Raw genomic sequence first — 18,673 nt, 5'->3', positions numbered from 1 at the left:
CTAGCATAGAATTCTCGCCAAAGCATCATAGGCATCGTCAGTACAAGATCACAGAATCACAATTATAAACATCAACAGACATTTCTAAAAAGTGCCACCTAAGTAGCTAATGTAAGATAATTTTAAAAAGTCAGTATTTTCCTAACTTGTAAATCAACTAATCTCTCCTATCTCCCACAAAGTAGGGGATAGACAGACCGTTGGATCTGTTTAACACTTTGACTGTTAAGTTCCAGTTTCAGGTACTTTACCCGAAGTGTGTTTTTTTTTTTTTTTTTTTTTTTTTTTTTTTTTTTTTTTTTTTTTTATAACTACATCATGATTAACTAGGTCCATTTGCAATTTTTATACAAAAACTGTCCATGATTTACTAAAAAAAAATACTATTTAGCTAATAAATTATTATATTAGCTAATTATTTTATTAGCTATAATAACCTACATATATACTGACATTTCTTCAGAAATTTCAAATAATATGGTAAATTTTAAAGCATGGTGAAGCACACAACCCAACCTGGCAATTGGGGCACCACAAATTAATTTCTTTGCAAACCATCTTTCCTAAAACTGATCTTGTGCAATAAACAGCACTTTTCTTCTTGGCTCTGCTTGCTTTGCAGTAGGGGATATATATATTCTTTAAATTGCCTTCCTGTGATTCTGATTGGGTTCTTAGCCCTCAGGGTTTGGTAGGTTTCATTTCAAACTGAAAAGAGAGTGCTTCAGCGGCATGTACTGTTTCCAACCAAGTCAGCCCTTGTATAAAATAAGGCTTTCATTGACACAAATGTCTTGTTCTGGTGTATAAACTTCCTGGAACTTCTCTTTTGAGTGTCCAAGAAAAGCCTTTTTGATTCGGATAATCAGAATCCTTGTCGGCAAAGTAAAAATTTCATTATCAAGAAATACCTACATTCAGACAGCACTTCTGAAAAAAATGTTGTCTCAATCATCCTTTTCTTAGACCATTGCCATTTTATTTCTAATTTCTGCACCATGCTTTAAAGCAGTAATACTACTAAAAACACACCTTCAGTTCATTGGGTGTCTGTCTTTCCAATGAAAACAACAAGAAAAACTTTTGAGGGTTGTAATGGTACCGAACTGCATAGCTTTGTTGTTTGTTTCTTCAACTAAAATGTTCATTATATCTTCATCAAAATATAATTCAAACAGTTCCAATGAGCAATTATTTACAGGGGATACCCTGTAAGTAATTGCTCAGTCTTGAAATACCATGTGTTCCTGTGAAAGAAAAGTAAAGATGGCATAAACATACTGATCCAGCCAGTATATGGCACCATCTAGCTTTGGACAAACCACAACTGTCTTCATCACTGTCAGAACTCTCCAATGATATATTAACATTGCTGTCGACACATACATCTAAAAAAAATTCAACATATTCGTCATCTGATTCATTATCAGAATCTCTTGCAAATAGCACAGCAGATGTCTTAGAAACTTAGAGAAAGTATCCGTCAACATACTTTCATTTCTAGTAAAGTAAACCAATTTCTTTTCTCACAGGGAACTATCACCATATATGTGTAAGAAAGAAAACTAAATCATAAATGCATCTAGTGTGGTTAGCATCAAATTCCTGATGATATACTACATCAGGGGTCGCCAAACTTCTTTGACCGTCGACCCCTTCAAGAGTTTCTTGACGTTTTATCGACCCCCTCTATTTTACTATTATGTAATTATAATAGGACAAGCGAAAAAGATGCTTATGTGAGTTTTTAGATTGTTTATTTCATAATTACAGTGCTTATTGTATGTATAATATAGTATATATTATTATATTACTATTACTACTACTATTACTATCACTAGTAATATCACTGGTATTACTAATGATATTAATATACTGGTATTAATAAACTACTGGTATTTATATCACTGCCAGCCCTTCTGAATTCTTCAACATAGAAAAGTTTAATTCGTGAATGAATAATGATTGAATTATAATACGTATGTTGATGAATTTTAGAACACTAACACTCACCTGTATGTCGATGGCAAAAATGAGACTGGGATTGAATACGTGTAAGTATAAGTAAATAAGCAACCGTGCATGTGTTGCCATCTCGCTCCCGCCGCACCGGCCAGGCAGGAACCACAAACATCCGTTTATTGGTAAATACGTCATTTTGGCGTACTTGATTGGTCTCCGTAACTATTGTAACTATAATCACCCGGTCTTATTCATATCACTGTTCCTACGATTCACTCTTAATTGCGTTGTCATTCAGGATGGATGTAATCCAAGTTAACCGAATTAAATATTACCCATACAATGATGTCTTATATTTTTCTCTCGACCTCTGAGTCCGAATTGACTCCAAACAATGTTATATCGACCCCTGGGGGTCAATATCGACCACTTTGGCAACCACTGTAGTACTTGAAACATTTACATCTTCACTAGCTTCCTATCTGCAGTTTTCCTCCAAATCAATCTGTTACCTGTCAAGACTCCAACATTATCAGATCTTATATTTCTGTCTTGTAAGGCACTTTTTACTGTATCAATCCACATATATCTTGGTCTTAATCTAGGTCTTTTTCCTGCCAACCTGGTAGAGAACACTTGTTTTGCTAATCTTTCCTCTCCCATTCTGTTTAAGTGATCATACTACATGAGATTAGCTCTGGATGCTAACAAAGTCAAGTTCTTTCCTAATATCTTGGTTTCAATATGATATTGCCATTGAAGGCATCTATTCACACCTCTAATCTTTCACAGGACTCTCATATCTATGGTCTTTAGTCTCTGGTCAAGTGTTTTATTTCTAACCCAGCTCTCAGATCCATAAGTTAAAATATGGAACACTGTCTTATATACAGTTAATTTAGTGTTTGACTAATGTCTCTTTTATTCCACGTAAATTAATTCAATGGACTTATTAACATACTAGCTTTGTTGATTCTGTTGTTTATTTCCATATTTAATTTGCCATCTTCACTAAAAATTGTGCCTAAGTAGCTGAAATATTTTACTTGTGCTATAGGTTCTCCATTCACATTGCAGTGTTAATCTTCAATGCGTCTGCATTGTCTTTGTCGTGCTACTGCTGATTTTCATACCAAATTTATCATCATCAAATTCCTGATATGTACCCTCAAGGGGTGTACAGGATATGATAGTACTACATGAAAAATTGACATCATTACTAACTTCCTATCTACAATTTTCCTCCAAATCATTCTGTTACTTGTCAAGATAGGGGATAGACATTATCAGAGCTTATTTCTATCGTCTAAGGCAGTGCTTCCCAAACTTCTGGATGTCAGGGCCCCCTTTGCAAAAATTAAAATATTTCACGGTCCCCCCCCTCGAAAAAAAAATCGTGATAGAGAGATATATTATTATAATATTTATTGTATTTATATTCAATACAAAACATACACAGCGAATATTGCAAAAATCAAAATGCATATATTATATTTTTTGCCTCTTACCATTTGGTTCTGAAGATGATGCGGGCTGTTCTGGTAAAATATGAAATACTGTCCTTTTTTTTTTTTTTTTTTTTTGAGTCTGTTTCTGCTTCTTCTGATTGTTTGCAGGAATTTTTTTTTTTATTTTTTATCAGCCACTTATCCATCTCAGGGTTAAAGTTTTTAACGTAGAATAGATCAAATAATATCACCACTTACCAATACTGGCACACCACAGACTGAACATGAAATTAGTGAATATTACCTGAATAAGGGAATCACCGGACCAGGAACATTTTTCTTTTTTGCAACTTTTCTCCCTTTATGGTAATTAAGCCTAACGCGATACAGACAGCAAAGGCAGGTTATTAAAACGTGCATATGATTGGTGCGGTATTAACAAAAGATCGTGCAACCGAAAGATAAAAGCATAGCTGACAATTGAGTTGAAATGCTAACTCTCTTCAACCAAATTCCATATTTGAAACTGCCATAACATTCATTATATATATATATATTACTTAGTTTCAACACTTTTACGAATTTTAACACGTTCGGTTGAATTTTATTGCTGCCTTGGGAAATCGAACTCGCACACATCTAATTAATAACAATAGTTTTTAGTTAGATACTGTTTGACCATACAACATATGGTTTTGTTTCAGTCTATACAGCATCGTTTCTGTATGAAGGGATATGCGATTCATTAATTAGTGTGTTTTTATCCCAGTTATCTCTAATTGCACTATTTGTTGAGAAATATATTACACAGACTCCTCATACCTTATTCACTGGCATAATAAAAGTATTTGTTTTTATTGCCTCTGCAGTATAGTGGCTGTTAGGGAGGGCATGTTGTGTACCACTGCAAGCGAGTTACTATCTCCCCACATGAACTTGTTTAAGCTTTTTTTCATGTGTGAAGTATATACGAAACTTCTATTGGTAAAGAAAACCTGCTCGGATGACAGTCATAATATAAAACGAGTTTTGATATGCATATAAAGTCAATATCAACAGTCCCTGATTATGAACACCTGATGAAAGGGACAGAAAGATTTGGAGCTTCTCTGGAGAGCATTCAAAGTAAATACAATTAACCACTGCTTTGAAATGAAAAATATGAATAAGCAGTATTTATTAATATTCATTAAGTGCCGAAATATGCAGGACGCAAAGTTTGTGAACCAACACCAATGTGTGAATTTTTCCATTAAAATATAAAAAATAACAAAAAAGAAATAATAAATAATAAAAGTTAAATACGTTTCTTTTAAAATAAAACAAATCTACTTGTCTTAAAACATTTAAAATTTGTTTTCATTATTTTACGGCCCTCTCAACAAAATCTACGGCCCCCAAGTGGGCCGTGGCCCACAGTTTGGGAAGTGCTGGTCTAAGGCACTTTGTACCGTATCAATCCACCTATATCTTGGTGTTCCTCTGGGTCGTTTTCCTGCCAACCTGTCAGAGAACACTTGTTTTGCTAATCTTTCCTTGCCCATTCTGTTCAAGTGACCATACCACCTGAGATTAGCTCTGCTAATGCATTCCTGGATGCTGACTGTCAAATTCTTTCCTAATATCCTAGTTTTTAATATGATATTGCCATTGATTCCATCTGTTCACGCCTCTGATCTTTCTCAGGACTCTCATATCTGCAGTATCTAGTTGGTCAAGTGTTTTACTTCTGATCCAACTCTGAGATCCATAAGTTAAAACTGGTTTGAACGCTGTCTTGAATACAGCTAATTTCGTATTCTGACTAATTTCTCTCTTATTCCATATGAATTTATTCAATTGACTTCCTACCATACCAGCTTTGTTGATTCTGTTGTCTATTTCCATATTTAATTTACCATCTTCACTAAGAATCGTGCCTAAGTAGCCAAAATGTTTTACTTATTCCACAGATTCCCCATTCAAAACACAGTTGACATTTTCAACGATTTTACACGTATTTTCATTGTCTTTGTCTTTTTATTGCTGACCTTCATACAATATCTATTATAACAGTTATTCAATTTAGTCAGGGAATCTTGCAAACTTGTAGTGGATTTATTTAGAAGTATAACATCATCTGCATAAAGCAAAGAGCTGACATTAACATCTCCAATTCTGATATCATGTTTAATACCACTTTCCTTCATAATGTGATCCATATAGATAATGAATAACAGAGGGGATAATGTACATCCTTGTCTCACACCAGATTTAACATTAAACCATCTTCCTGTACTTCCTTCAATTCTAACTGCTAACTTGCAACTCAAATAAAGACTAAATATTGCTTGATATAAATCCCCATTTACACCATATAACTGTAGTGTATTGAATATCTTCTCTCTTGGCACCTTGTCATATGCCTTTTTCAGATCGACAAAGCTTAAATACAGATCTTTGTTATATTCCCATGCTTTCTCAACTAATTGTCGTAAAGTGAAGATCTGATTCTGACAGCCTCTATTTGGCCTGAATCCAGCTTGTTCTTCACCAAGCTTTTCTTCCACAATTCTTCTCAACCATTTCTCAAGTGTACTGGCATAAATCTTGCCCGAACACACTCAGTAGGGAAATATCTCCTGTAATTGTCACATTCAGTTTTATTTCCCTTTTTATATATGGGTACTATTAGAGCTCTACTCCAATCATCAGGAATTCATCCCTCTGTCCAGACCTTCTGAACCATGCAGTGCAGCCACTGAAAGAAAGACTTTTATACCACCATACTTCAGCATTTCTGGTCGAATATCATCTACTCCTGCTGCCTTTCCACATTTCAATCTTTATTGGCTTTTTCTACTTCAAGCATGGATATGTATTCCTGATTGTATGCTTATTGAGATTGAGTGTTTTTTACCACTGCGCTATCACTGCTTGTTTCATTTAGCAATTTTTTGAAGTAATTACTCCATACTTCAAGGATATCTTTTTCTCCTGTTTTCATGTCACCTTTATCATCTCTGACTCTTTTACAGCACTCTTTCCACCATTTCTAAGCTTCTTCAACAACCTCCAGAATATCTTACCACCTTCTTGATATTTATTTTCTATGTTCTTGCCAAAGTCCTCCCATGATTTTGTCTCTGTATTCTGTAAGAGTAAAAGCTGACTTATTTGACAGGAACTTTTGATATGCTTTCTTCTTTTTCCTTCACTGCCTCTTTAACTTCCTGTGTCCACCAGGGAGTTCTGATTTTTTTTATCCTTGCACACAACCTCACCATATGCCTCTCTGGCAGAATCAATCAATGTTTTCTTCCGAGTTTGCCACTGAATCTCCAAGGATTGATTCCTGTTCTCAAACACTTTCATTTTCCTTTTCAATAATCTTACTGTATTTTAGTCTACAGTTCACATCTGAGAGCTGCTCAACTTTTATTCGCTTTAAAACTTTCTTACATGTTATTCTTTTCAACATGAAATTCAATTTTATCCTGCTCAAGACTAAATAGTGATCGCTTCCAATTTCAAATCCTCTGTACACTCTGGTGTCCTGCACTAGAGAGAAAACATCACTATCAACAATAACATAGTCAATGAGACTTTTCTTATTCCTTGCCTCTTCTCTCCATATGAATTTGTGCACATTTTTATGTTGGAACATGGTGTTAGTAATAACCAGTTGATGTCCTGAGCAGATTTCCAACAGGTATTTGCCATTATTATTAGCTTTGCTCTTTTCTCCAAATTTTCCCAAAACATTTTTGTATGTCTGACAATCATTTCCTCCTCTGCTATTTAGATCCCCAACAAGGACCAACTTTTCCTTTTTCATTGTGTCAGTAGCTTTCTCTAGAACCTCAAAAAATTCCTCCACTTTTAGAGAAGAGGAGGAATTTTCCAATATTTCCAGTAAATCTCATTTTCCACATCCCCATTCTGATATTTGTCCATATTACTCTACTTGAGACTGCCTGCCATTCAAGAAGATTAGCCTCGTATTTAGTGTTGAATACTATGGCTACCCCTTCTTTTCCTTGATTGTCATTGCCTGAATATAACATTTTGTATTTATTGCTCAGAAAGATCTCACCAGTTTTTGTCTTTTTTGTTTCAGCCACCCCTATTATGTCGATTTGGTACTTATCTAATTCCTCAGCTAGGTTCATTTCTTTGCCATTCAGGCTTCTTATGTCGATAGTACCGATCTTTAACTCTGGTGATGTTGAGTTGGGGTGTGCTTTCAGATTTGTTGCAGTAGCTGACTTTTCGCTGTTCTCCCTGGTTTCCTGGCAAAAACAACGGGGGCTTTGTTTAACTGGGCAATGCCTCAGCTGGCATGAAATTTTGTCATGTTGTACCATCATTTTGTATATTGATTTAAGCCAATAAGAATTCAATTTGGTCGGCTAAATCTCAAATCCTCATTCGTTCAGTATCCAGGTAGATAGGCAACAGGGTGCACCACGTGAGGCTTGTACGTCAGAAGGAGTCAGAAGCCCTGGTTGGTTCTCTGCATTCCTTTAAAGGTTATGTGGAGGTCTCCTTTCAGGTATACAGCTTTTACTCTTCAGCATCCTCAGATTTATTACAACAGTTATTCAATTTAGTCAAGGAATCTTGCAAACCCACACTCGTTTTAGAAGTATAACATCGTCTGCGTAAAGATCTGAGATTAACATATCCAATTTTGATATCAGGTTTAATACCATTTTCCTTCATAATGTGATCCATATGAATCACTGGATCCCAAACTTTTTCGGGCCACCACTCCTTCGACTCCATAAACTCATCATCAGTGCCCCCCCCCCCCCCCTTCCTTACCTGATCCTCACCCTACATTCAGAAAAGTGATTCACACAGCCCACAAGGAATGGTAATAACATTATTAAAACCAATTATTAATTTACAATTTACATTTATTTTAAATCCAAAAAAACATTTAACTTTAATAGCAACTTTACATTAAAATCTAATAAAACATTGTATTATGATGCTATTCAATAGCAGCTATTGACTTGAATATTCAGAAAATCCTTAATGTGATGGATGGGCTTCATGGAGTGATACCAATTTTCCTATGTCTGGTTTAATATCACTTAGCAGGAGTCTTAAATCTCCACATTGAGTTATCTGGAGTCTATTTCTTTGTTTTGAAAAAAGTTGCATTACTTCACTGACACCCGTTCCATCAAATATGATGTTGGAAATGCAACAAGGAGTTTCTTAACCACTTCTCACAGTGAAGGATAGCGAGCATAGATCTCTTTCTGCAACCAAAACTCTTGATAAGATTTCTTAAATTTTGACTTCAGCTCCAAGTCATTTTGTAGCTCAATTAGTTCTTCCTCCATGGTTCTCAATACCAGAAAATGGATTTATTACCCAATCCGGAACTTCCAACGAAAGTACATCCTTAAGTCGCTCAGTCATATCTTCATGCAGCATGTTCAAATAGTCACGGTAAACTTGCAGATCATCAGTTTACACCCTACGTTTTAACTTGTACACATCTAACTGGGACAGGCTGGGAAATTGGTAGAGCTCATGATGGCCTAGGTTTCACTTCAACAGATTTAACTTTGAAATAAATGTTGAGATAGAAGATTTGGCCTTGATTAGATTGGTATCATTGCCTTGCAGCTGCAAATTAATTTCATTAAATTTTGCAAATATATCTAATAAATAAGCAACACCATAAATAAGCTTTGAGTTCATCACTGAGCAAAGCCTTTTTGTCTTCAAAAAAAACCTTATAACGGTATCAAAAAGATCATAAAACCGCCTCAAACAGTTGTCTCTTGACAGCCAACGAACTTCAGTATGGAGCAGCAAACGTTCAAAATGTTCATCATTTTCATCACAGAGCTCTCAAAAAAGTCTATCATTGAGAACATGGGCTTTAATGTTATTCACTGCAGTAATGACAGTGTGTAGTGAGTTGTGCAAGCGATCGCTGAGGTTTTTTGCAACCAGATGTTGGCAATGAATGACACAGTGAATGGTAAATATATTTGGTATTGTTTTTTCAAGTAGGCAACAAACCCACTGTAGCGACCTATTATTGATGGTGCCCCATTACTTGCACAAGAAAGTATGTTAGTAAGTGGGATTTCCTATCTTTGAAGAACTGCTCAACAACATGAATATTGACTCCCCTTTAGTGTATGTATCTAGTAGCTTTGCAAATAACAACTCTTGAACCAAACTTTCTTCCTTGACAAAGCACACATAAGCTAAAAGCAAAGATTCATTGCCCTGGTAACGTTGACTCGTCCAGTTGTAATGCAAAGTCTGTTGGCCTTAATATGCAGCATAATGTTTCTTCAACATTAGCAGCCATTTCATATACTCACCTTTGCAAACAATTGTTGCTGAGAGGAATCATCTTAATTATGTTGTATGATGACTTATGTAAAACAGTACTCAAAACCTCACTAACAGCTGGCAAGATGAGTTCTTCACCAATCGTATGTGGTTTTCCAGACTTTGCGGTCAATAATGAAATGTTGTACGATGCATGCAAACCATCGGTGTTTTGTTGTGAAGCATTGCAAAACATGCTTGAAGACGTTGGTCCCTTTTGAAATTTGTCTCAGAGACATTGAAAGAAAGTTAAATTCTTATTTAACTTTCAGGATGCACCTTCTTCAAATGTTCAATTATTCTGGAAGGCTTCATGGCCTCATTAGAGAAGACCCTTTCGCATAATAGGTACATTGGTAACTGCTGGTATGCATCCATATTTTAGGTATTCAATGCTATACTGCCTACATTTCTTCTTTGATGTATCTGCCATTTCTATTCTGGAATATGCAGAAATAAGCATACATACATATTTGAAAGCAATTTTTGTAAATAATAATCTTTATCTTTATATCCTCACAATATAACATAACCTATAATTTGCCAAGCTGTGACACAACACTAACATAGCTAAAAGCTTCACATTTTGTCAGTAAACAAGAATATGGGAAAATACATTATAACACACTCAATACTATTAATGTTAAAAAGGGCCACTTCAGAAATTACCAACAAAAAACTTGAAATGTCTCGGAAACAACAGTATATGTCTTGGAAAGCAACAACATGGAAAACAACGAAAAATGTCTTGGAAGTAATTAATTATTGCACATTTCAGCATTTTGCAGCACCCCCTGCTGCCCCCTTCAAAGGGGGACAGCAGGGGGTGCTGCAAAATGCTGAAATCTTAGCAAGGGGGCAGCAGGGCAAAATATTGGATTAGTACATCTGTTTTACTTCTGTGTTTTTAATACAATTAAAGCTATTTCTTAACATGTACAGCTAATAGGTTTTTTTAATAAAAAAAAATTTATCCCCACACGAGAGGTATAGGAACCTATAGCACATCAGTGCTACATGTTGAAGTGCTGAAGTCCATGGTTAACCCATTTGAAAATGAAATTGAGCTACTCATTTATGAGAAAATACTACACAAAAGCATATAGTTTTGAACCTGTAAGAATTAAATTTGGATACCATTGATTTACTGTATCAGGTCTCCACCATACAGCTATGCCCCCCCCCCCCCCCCACCATGAACTACTTCATGGAGACCTTTGCAGAAAAAAAGCCTTTACCCCTGTAAGACATTAACTTACAGTTTGGCTTTGCTATGTAGAAGATGTGTCCACTTTGCTCTGAGGCTCTTAATACCTTCCTAACACATCCTAATAACTAGCATCCAGTTTACCTTGAGCAAAGAAAAATAAATGCAATATCCCTCCTGATATTACTGCCTTTTTCATTTTGTGATGCAGTAACAAATATGCAGTCAAAAAAAGAGAAGTTTCTCCTTCTTTAGACACTTTTGTAAAATTTGATGCAGCATAAATTTTCTCCATTTTTATTGCATCGACTTTTACAGAGGTCACATCTGGAAAGCTTGTAAAAATAACTTTGCTTGTTATTGTAAATAGAAACTGAAAGCCCATGTATAAAGCCCAAAGGGAATTAGCTTGCTCGCTCGCATAAACAAAGAATGTCTAAAATGGTAAAGCCAAAGGCAATGCCTTGCCATCGGAATGTTATTTGATGTTAGAGCTCTGATTGTAGTGTAAGAGAGCTCTTTTGTTTACAAGTTCAGTCTAAGATGACCTTCAAGGTCAGTGGAGAAAGGGGTGGCCTGAATCAAACATAGTTCCACAGTCCGGTAAAATGGATTAAAGATGCACTAAAGGGAAGAAAAGAGAAGTCAGCGGAAATGTTAGATCAAGAGAGTCACGAGGAAATATTCAGGGGTTTCAATCATTAACCCAAGGTGCCATGGAAGACTGAATATAAGGCAAGGATCTTGAATCGACAGTATGGTTAGAACACAGAGAAGTCTGTAGGAGGTGAAAGAGGAGGTCGATCCACCAACAGACGTCCACGATCAAAAATGACGGTCAACAGGAATGATTAACCATGGAGGAATCAAGCTGAGTCGGATCAAATGCCTACCGCTTTGATGAGTCTGCATATGCTCCGACTGCTAGACCCTTTGCCCGAGCTTCAAGACGCCGGGAGATCGCATTCCAAATCCCGCCAACAGATCTGACTGATATGCTGGTGCTCCGAGAGGAAAGAAAATCCAAAAACCCGAAATGGAGAAGAATCTGAAGACTGAAATGAACTGAGAAGAAGTATGCTAAAGAAAGGAAGAACTAATGTGAATTAATTGTTATGTTAATTTTGTATCTGATGTAAGAGGACTATTTAAGATGGGCAATTAAGTTTATAGTGATTAGATATATGTCTGAGAGTAATTTGATGCAAATTTATGGTTGGAATTATTGTGTGTAGACCAGAGCACAGCTATTTCCTAAGAAGTGATTGAACCAAAAGTTTAATTATTAATTATAAGGAATCCTAAAGTTTTATGTTGCTAATTGTAGAATTGCATAGAAATTATGTTCTGTGATAATTATTTTAAACAAGGAATCATAATTGCAGTTACAGTGATGCTTGTAAGTTTATTGCATATTTGCAGGAAATTGCCATAAAAGTGTCATATTTATCATAACTTAAACTAAAGTTAGAAAGAGCAATTTTCCTATTTTATATGTATTGTATATCCAAACTTAGTATTTAATAAACATGCTTGTTATTTATATCCAAGGAGTGCTGCCTGATCTTAATATGCAATGCACTGTTTCCAAATAAACTCGATCATGTTATCGGGGAATTAAATGATAGATATGATAAGGAGCGCAAAGAAAGCCACAACTGTAATTTAATTAAGAGAGGATTTGGATTAACTAAAGGCCTACTGGAAGTACTACTAATTCTTATACCACATCGTGACCACTGGTGGTGCAGTTGTTACGAAAAATAAATTTCTAGTGCTCTCAGGTATAATAATGTAGTCACGGAAGGTAGAGTAACAGATAACAGGAAGAATAAGAAATTAATACAGTATAAGGAGGGGAAATAGATACGCAGAAAAGGATAGCTAAAGAATAATTTTATATAGAGCGCAGTAGGAAAATATATTATAAAAGACAGAAAATATCATAATGGAGCAGTAATAACCAGAAATGTTTATAATAGCACAATATAGTAAAATAGCCTCCGTTTACACTTTGATTTGCACCTTGATATGGATCCTTGGCATTCTCAGTTTACAACACACACACACACACACACACACACACACACACACACACACACACACACACACACACACACACACACACACACACACACACACAGGCAAATGCCTTCAACATCCACACCTTCCCATTCCTAGCAATATGGAATTATTAAAACTCTGTACAACATGACAAAATTGATTAACTTCAATAATAATGTCCTCACTGCTGAAATTAACAAATTCACACCTTAGCCAATGGCCATGATCCTTACCAAATCCAAAGCACATTCTGTCTTCCCCTCCATAACAGACTACACTAAATCTGTTACCATCCTATATATCCAAGACACTTCAGAAAAAACTAGCAAAAATCCTCTTCAAAAGATACAACCTTTTAACTACTTGCAGACCATATAAAAAAAATAATAAAAAAAATTGGCATCCCTTATCTGCTCTCCCAAGACCAGTTGCGGTGAGACCTTTCATAGGGCTGCCACATACTGTGCAGTTGTATGCTGTCCTGTTAGAGCTAAACAAGCAGGATAACCCACATAAAAATTGCCAAACACAAAGACTACATCCAATTCTACCACTGTTGCCATGCAGGACTTGCTGACCATGCCTTGGCGCCCACCATAAGATATGGTGAATAAAGACTACCTTACCACAGGAGCAAATTTAAATGTAACTTTTCCTGAAAACTGCCTCAGCCTTAAACCTAAACAAATTTGATTGCATTATGCTGTCTCAAATAAAATCAGTCCAACAGCCAAGAACACCCATCCCAGCCCACTAGGAGGAAACTGTTTAGGACTGTCTACTTGCCTTTTGTTGTTCTGCTTCAGTCATACTGGCTTTATGTAGTGCCTTCATACACATTGTTCCCTGATAATTGCAGTTTGACTGTTGAAATATTAAGTTATTCTAATTAATATATATTGTACATTGTAACTTCCTTAAGTAATATCATTATGAATAACAAAGTATGATCCTTGCCACCAGAATTATTATAGCAGGTGTGGTGAAGTTTCTTTAATGCTAGACCTATATATTTGACTTCACTAACCAGCCTGCAGAGGCCAGAGAAATAGCCTTTTAGAAGTGGCAGCAAATTACTCCTCCCTTTTTTGGGGGAAATATTAATGCCTTCTTTTTCTTTCTTTTTTTTTCCAGGAAAAAGCATGTTTGTTGCAACAGCTAGAGTCATGCACTGAAAGGAAGGTGGATTTTGAAAATGAAGAACAAGAAAGGTTAGTGTTAATATTCGTTACCAACCCTATCCTTTTTCATAAATAAAATATTTACAAGTGTGTGTGTTTCCCTTCTTTGGGAAATTGTAATATTTCTTTTAACCTATAAACATCTCTTAAATACTTCAGATAATTATAAAATAAAATAATTGCCAGCCTATTTGGCTGTGTTGTTAGCATATCTGCTCTCCAACCAGCAGGCTGCAGATCAGAATCCCACTGTGGACATGGATGTATGTGTTTATATGGTAGATGAATTTCGTTGCTTGATGTCAGGCCACTGCCTCTCTTATTGGAGGCCTGAAGTGGCATAAAAAGTAGTTGAAGTATAGAGGGCACAAAGCAAAAGTGGCTAAAGCAGCTCATCGGTTTATTTGGTTACTGAAGAATAATAAGAGAGGAACAGAGACAAGCAGGTTATTATTCCTCTTTATCAGGGCTTGATAATACTGCATCTTGACTACTGTGCACAGATCTGGTCACTTGCATTTCTTAGTAATGAGGAAGAGATGGGGAAGATCCAGAGACAAGTGACCAGATGATAGCAGGTCTATGGAATGAACCTTATGAGAACAGGTTGAAGAATTGTAGGTTATAGAAATTGATTGACAGGTGGAAAAGAGGTGGTATGATTGAGGTATACAAATTACTGAAGGGTTTTTACAAGATTAATACAGAGCAAATTTTCAGAACAGGTCTAGTGGTGGGAGAACTAGGAGCTATCCTTGGAAACTTAATAAGAATATAGTTAGTAAGGGTGTTTAGAACTAGATTTATTTGCTTGGAGAGTGGTGAATGAGTGGAATAGGTTGCCAGAGTCTGTTGTGGGTGCCATGACTATGAATGAGTTAAAAACAAAGTATGATAGATACTGCACAAATGTTGGATAGTGCTTGGCATGATGTTTAAGGACTCCACAGAGTAGCCATAATAATAACCTTACTGTGACATTGAAGTAGTAAGTGCAATTTATATAATATTTTAATTATATTAACATCTTTTATAAACATTTCTGGGTTACATATTATCATATTCACCTAACTGAACAAACTTCAGTTACCACAGATACAAGTGAATTACCTTACTGAATATAAGCGTCCTTTATCCTAAATTAAATTCTACTGTGTGTGTCATGTAGTGAATTGCCTACTAAGGGTGTCAAAATAGGCCTCTAAATGTTCTCAACTCTTTCATTCCATCTACTTCTGTTCTTTGGAACAGTCACACTACTCTACCTTTTCCAAAGAATACGACTTTCAACTGTTCAAACAAAATGCGAACCCTTTTACCTCTTGTCCACACGCAGTAATGTACTTTGGGTCTTGTGGCCTTTCATATGTTGATCAGATTTGATCAGTATTTTAATCATATTTGTAACCCTCTTTCTGATTTTGCAATGAATGCCAAATCATCAGCAAAAAATTGTTACCTCTGTTGCATTTATTTTTATTCCCATTCCACTTTCTTCATATTCATTACCATTTCATTGTGTGTGTATATATACAGGATAATCAAAATGTTGGTCTAATTAGAATCTTATTATAGCTAATAAAACTATTGAATTGTGCAAAATGATAGTTTTTTAACATAGTATATGAATTAGTCTAATCTAAGGTATGAGGATTATAGCATTTGAAATGGCCCACTTGAATAAGCAAAAAAAAAAAAAGTGAAAAATCAGCTGATAAATTAATCAAGGCAGTCAAACTATACAGCTTCATCAATGCCCTCTTTCAGCATAATTTTCACAATGAATAACGAATACACAAATATGTTAGCACTTCCATAATACAGTTGAAAGAATGATGGGCCATGCACCCTTAAACTGGAAAAGAATTAGTTCAATTCTTGCCAAGATGAGAGGAATCCGTATGCTTTTTCTGTTGAAGGTGAATTAGCCACTCTGCTAGAGTAGTAAGATCTCTACCTTACCTGGAAACCGCCCCCCCCCCCCCCCCCAACACACACACACAATACAAGAAAATTGTCCAAAGAACAATACAGTTACTGATAGGAATATAATGGATTGCAATTATTATATTCCTACCTGCAATGACTCCTAAGCTCTATGAAGATGTCATGTGTAATTATATTAACAGTGCATTCCATAGCCATTATAATGCCAGTTTGTTAACACACATTCCACAAACAAACTATAATAAAATGCATTTTCAAAGCTTTTTTTTTATTTTTTTATATCAAGCCCACACATGAAAGTTACAAAACCCTCAGTGTTCATGTGTGGGCAAGAGGTTATGGAGGGGAGAGAAAAAAAATCTAGCTAATCGTGAAATTTTAGTGTTCACCTTGAAGTTAAAGATTAGAGTTGATGGGTGTTTGAATATTTGTCACTTTTTTCAAAAAGTGACACAAATATTGTTCTTGAAAAAACATTTCAGCTTTGATATGTTAACATTAATTTTTTTTTTTTTTTTTTTATTTCCTTAAGGGGGAAGAAATGTCATAACTGTGAACTGCGAGATTCATCATTTCTTTTAGATTCTGATGTTGAAACAGAAGAGCCATCATATTGTAGTGAATTAGCCTTGGTGAGACTGAAAAATGGTGTCTTAGCATATGGGAGCCAGGAATCCCTCCAGTCTGTAGGAAATGTAGTACCTTATGAAAGCAATGATACACTCAACCAGGCTTCTGTTGAAAATGAACTGCAAGCTCATATAGATGCCAATTATAACAATTTGCTTGCAAAATATAATGTTATGTTAAATGGAAAATCATTAGACGAAGAAAATCATCTTCTTTGTCCTCAACAAACAGACGTAAACTTGCAAAATTCAGAATCTATTGCATTGCTTTCACAGAGCCATTATTTACAGAATATAAACTCATCTTCTCAGATGTCAGAAGGAGGGTCAACTTTGTCCTCAGGATTTTCAGAAACAGAACGAGCATGCGTAGATCAAGGTGTACAGACTGATATAGTGGAGGTTCCAGAAATTTTGGATATGTTGGCTCTCAATATTTCATCTAAACCTTCTTCAGAAAAATTTAAATCATCAGAATATAGAAAATTATTTGAAGAGACATTTGCTGTTGTGAATCTTTCTGCTCGAGCTAGAGAAGCTTTAAATATTATTAAGGCAGGCTTGATAAATAAAGATGATTTGGAGGAGAAAAAGAGTATGCCAGCAACAAGTAACCCAAGTCGAGATAAGAAGGATACCCAGGTGCCAAATATTCCACAGAATTCATCAAGAGTTCCTTCACAGCAACCATTCCATACTCAGTCATCTCATAATGGACCTAAAAGAAATAAGTGGCATAGGGAAAGATTTTCCAATGTAAATAAACATCCAGTATATAGAGAATGTATTCAGATGCCTCCACCTCCACCACCACCATCTTCAGAGCTATCACGAATAAGTCTTCCAGGAGTTCTTACTTATGCTGAGGTTGTCAGAAGGTCACGTCAACGAACAAATAAGTAGTTTTAAGACTTTATTTGGACATTGTTGCCCTGTAATCATATGTTGTAATAATAGCTGATGTAAGTATGAATGTGTAAGGTGTTAGATATCCTTTAACTGAATTTTAATGTCTTGAAATTTTTTTGTATATGTTGACATCAAGTTCTCTAATGAATGGAATCGTTTAAGTTTTGTGACATAGTGCAATTTTATTTATTGAAATATTTTGGAATATTTTAAACTGTATATCTATGCATTCTTAAAGTTGTGAAAAATCTATAAGCTGCTGAAGTTACTTAATATTATTTTTAAAAGGATACTAATTTTATCAATTTACACAGTAGCAATCATTGTAAAAACATTTGTGCCATTTTAATGCTTTATTAAGTCAAAAAAAAGTTTTACACTAAGAATTTTTACATACTGTATGAAATTGTCCTATTCATCAAGACATTTTTTCTTGATGTTTCTATTTCTCATTAAATAAAGTTTGTGCTCTTGCTAAAGTTGTTTAATCAAATACTCAATGGCTTATTTCCTCTTATTCCATGTCACCAAAAATTAAAGGTTTTTAAATGAAGCAACAATTATTGTACATTACAATTTCTTAACTTCGTTACTGTTCTGTGTTGCTAAACTGATTATCATGTATTACAAATGGAACGAATTCATTTTATTTCATTCATTGTTTATAATCATCGTATTACATTCTGCATGTTATAAATGAGCATGCCTGCTATAGTGTATTCTGTACTAGCTGTCATAAATCTATTATTCAGTCACATTTTGTGGTATATGTGTATTTGTAATATTGCCATAACATATTTTTTTTTTGAATTTACACCAAAAAAAAAAAAAAAAAAAGAATGACAACTCTGAAATGTTGACATCCCCACACATAGCAGTGATGTGTGGTCCCTCAACCTCTCGTGAATGGGATCAGTTAAAAAAAAAAGTCTTTGAGCTGCCTAGGGATGTTACATAAATATAATCCTTGAACAGTTT

General features: G+C 35.2%; 1 protein-coding gene across 8 annotated transcripts in view; it reads left to right on the top strand.

Moving 5' to 3' along the window:
• Positions 1 to 18,449, top strand: part of Cen (cerebellar degeneration-related protein 2-like) — a 274,212-nt gene extending 255,763 nt beyond the window's left edge. For all 8 annotated transcript variants that reach the window (XM_090397363.1, XM_090397362.1, XM_090397367.1 and 5 more), the window contains 2 exons: positions 14,164 to 14,240; positions 16,690 to 18,449. In XM_090397363.1, the coding sequence (XP_090253489.1) occupies positions 14,164 to 14,240; positions 16,690 to 17,689 (1,077 nt within the window). In that variant the 3' untranslated portion in view covers positions 17,690 to 18,449. The remainder of the gene's footprint in view (positions 1 to 14,163; positions 14,241 to 16,689) is intronic.
• The last annotated feature ends 224 nt before the right edge of the window (positions 18,450 to 18,673 follow it).

The sequence above is a fragment of the Typopeltis vanoorti genome, chromosome 9, assembly GCF_054136105.1.
Source record: "Typopeltis vanoorti isolate ZY-2024b chromosome 9, IOZ_Tvanoo_1.0, whole genome shotgun sequence".
Lineage (NCBI taxonomy): Eukaryota > Metazoa > Arthropoda > Arachnida > Uropygi > Thelyphonidae > Typopeltis > Typopeltis vanoorti.
This window is presented reverse-complemented; position numbering and strand designations above follow the sequence as displayed.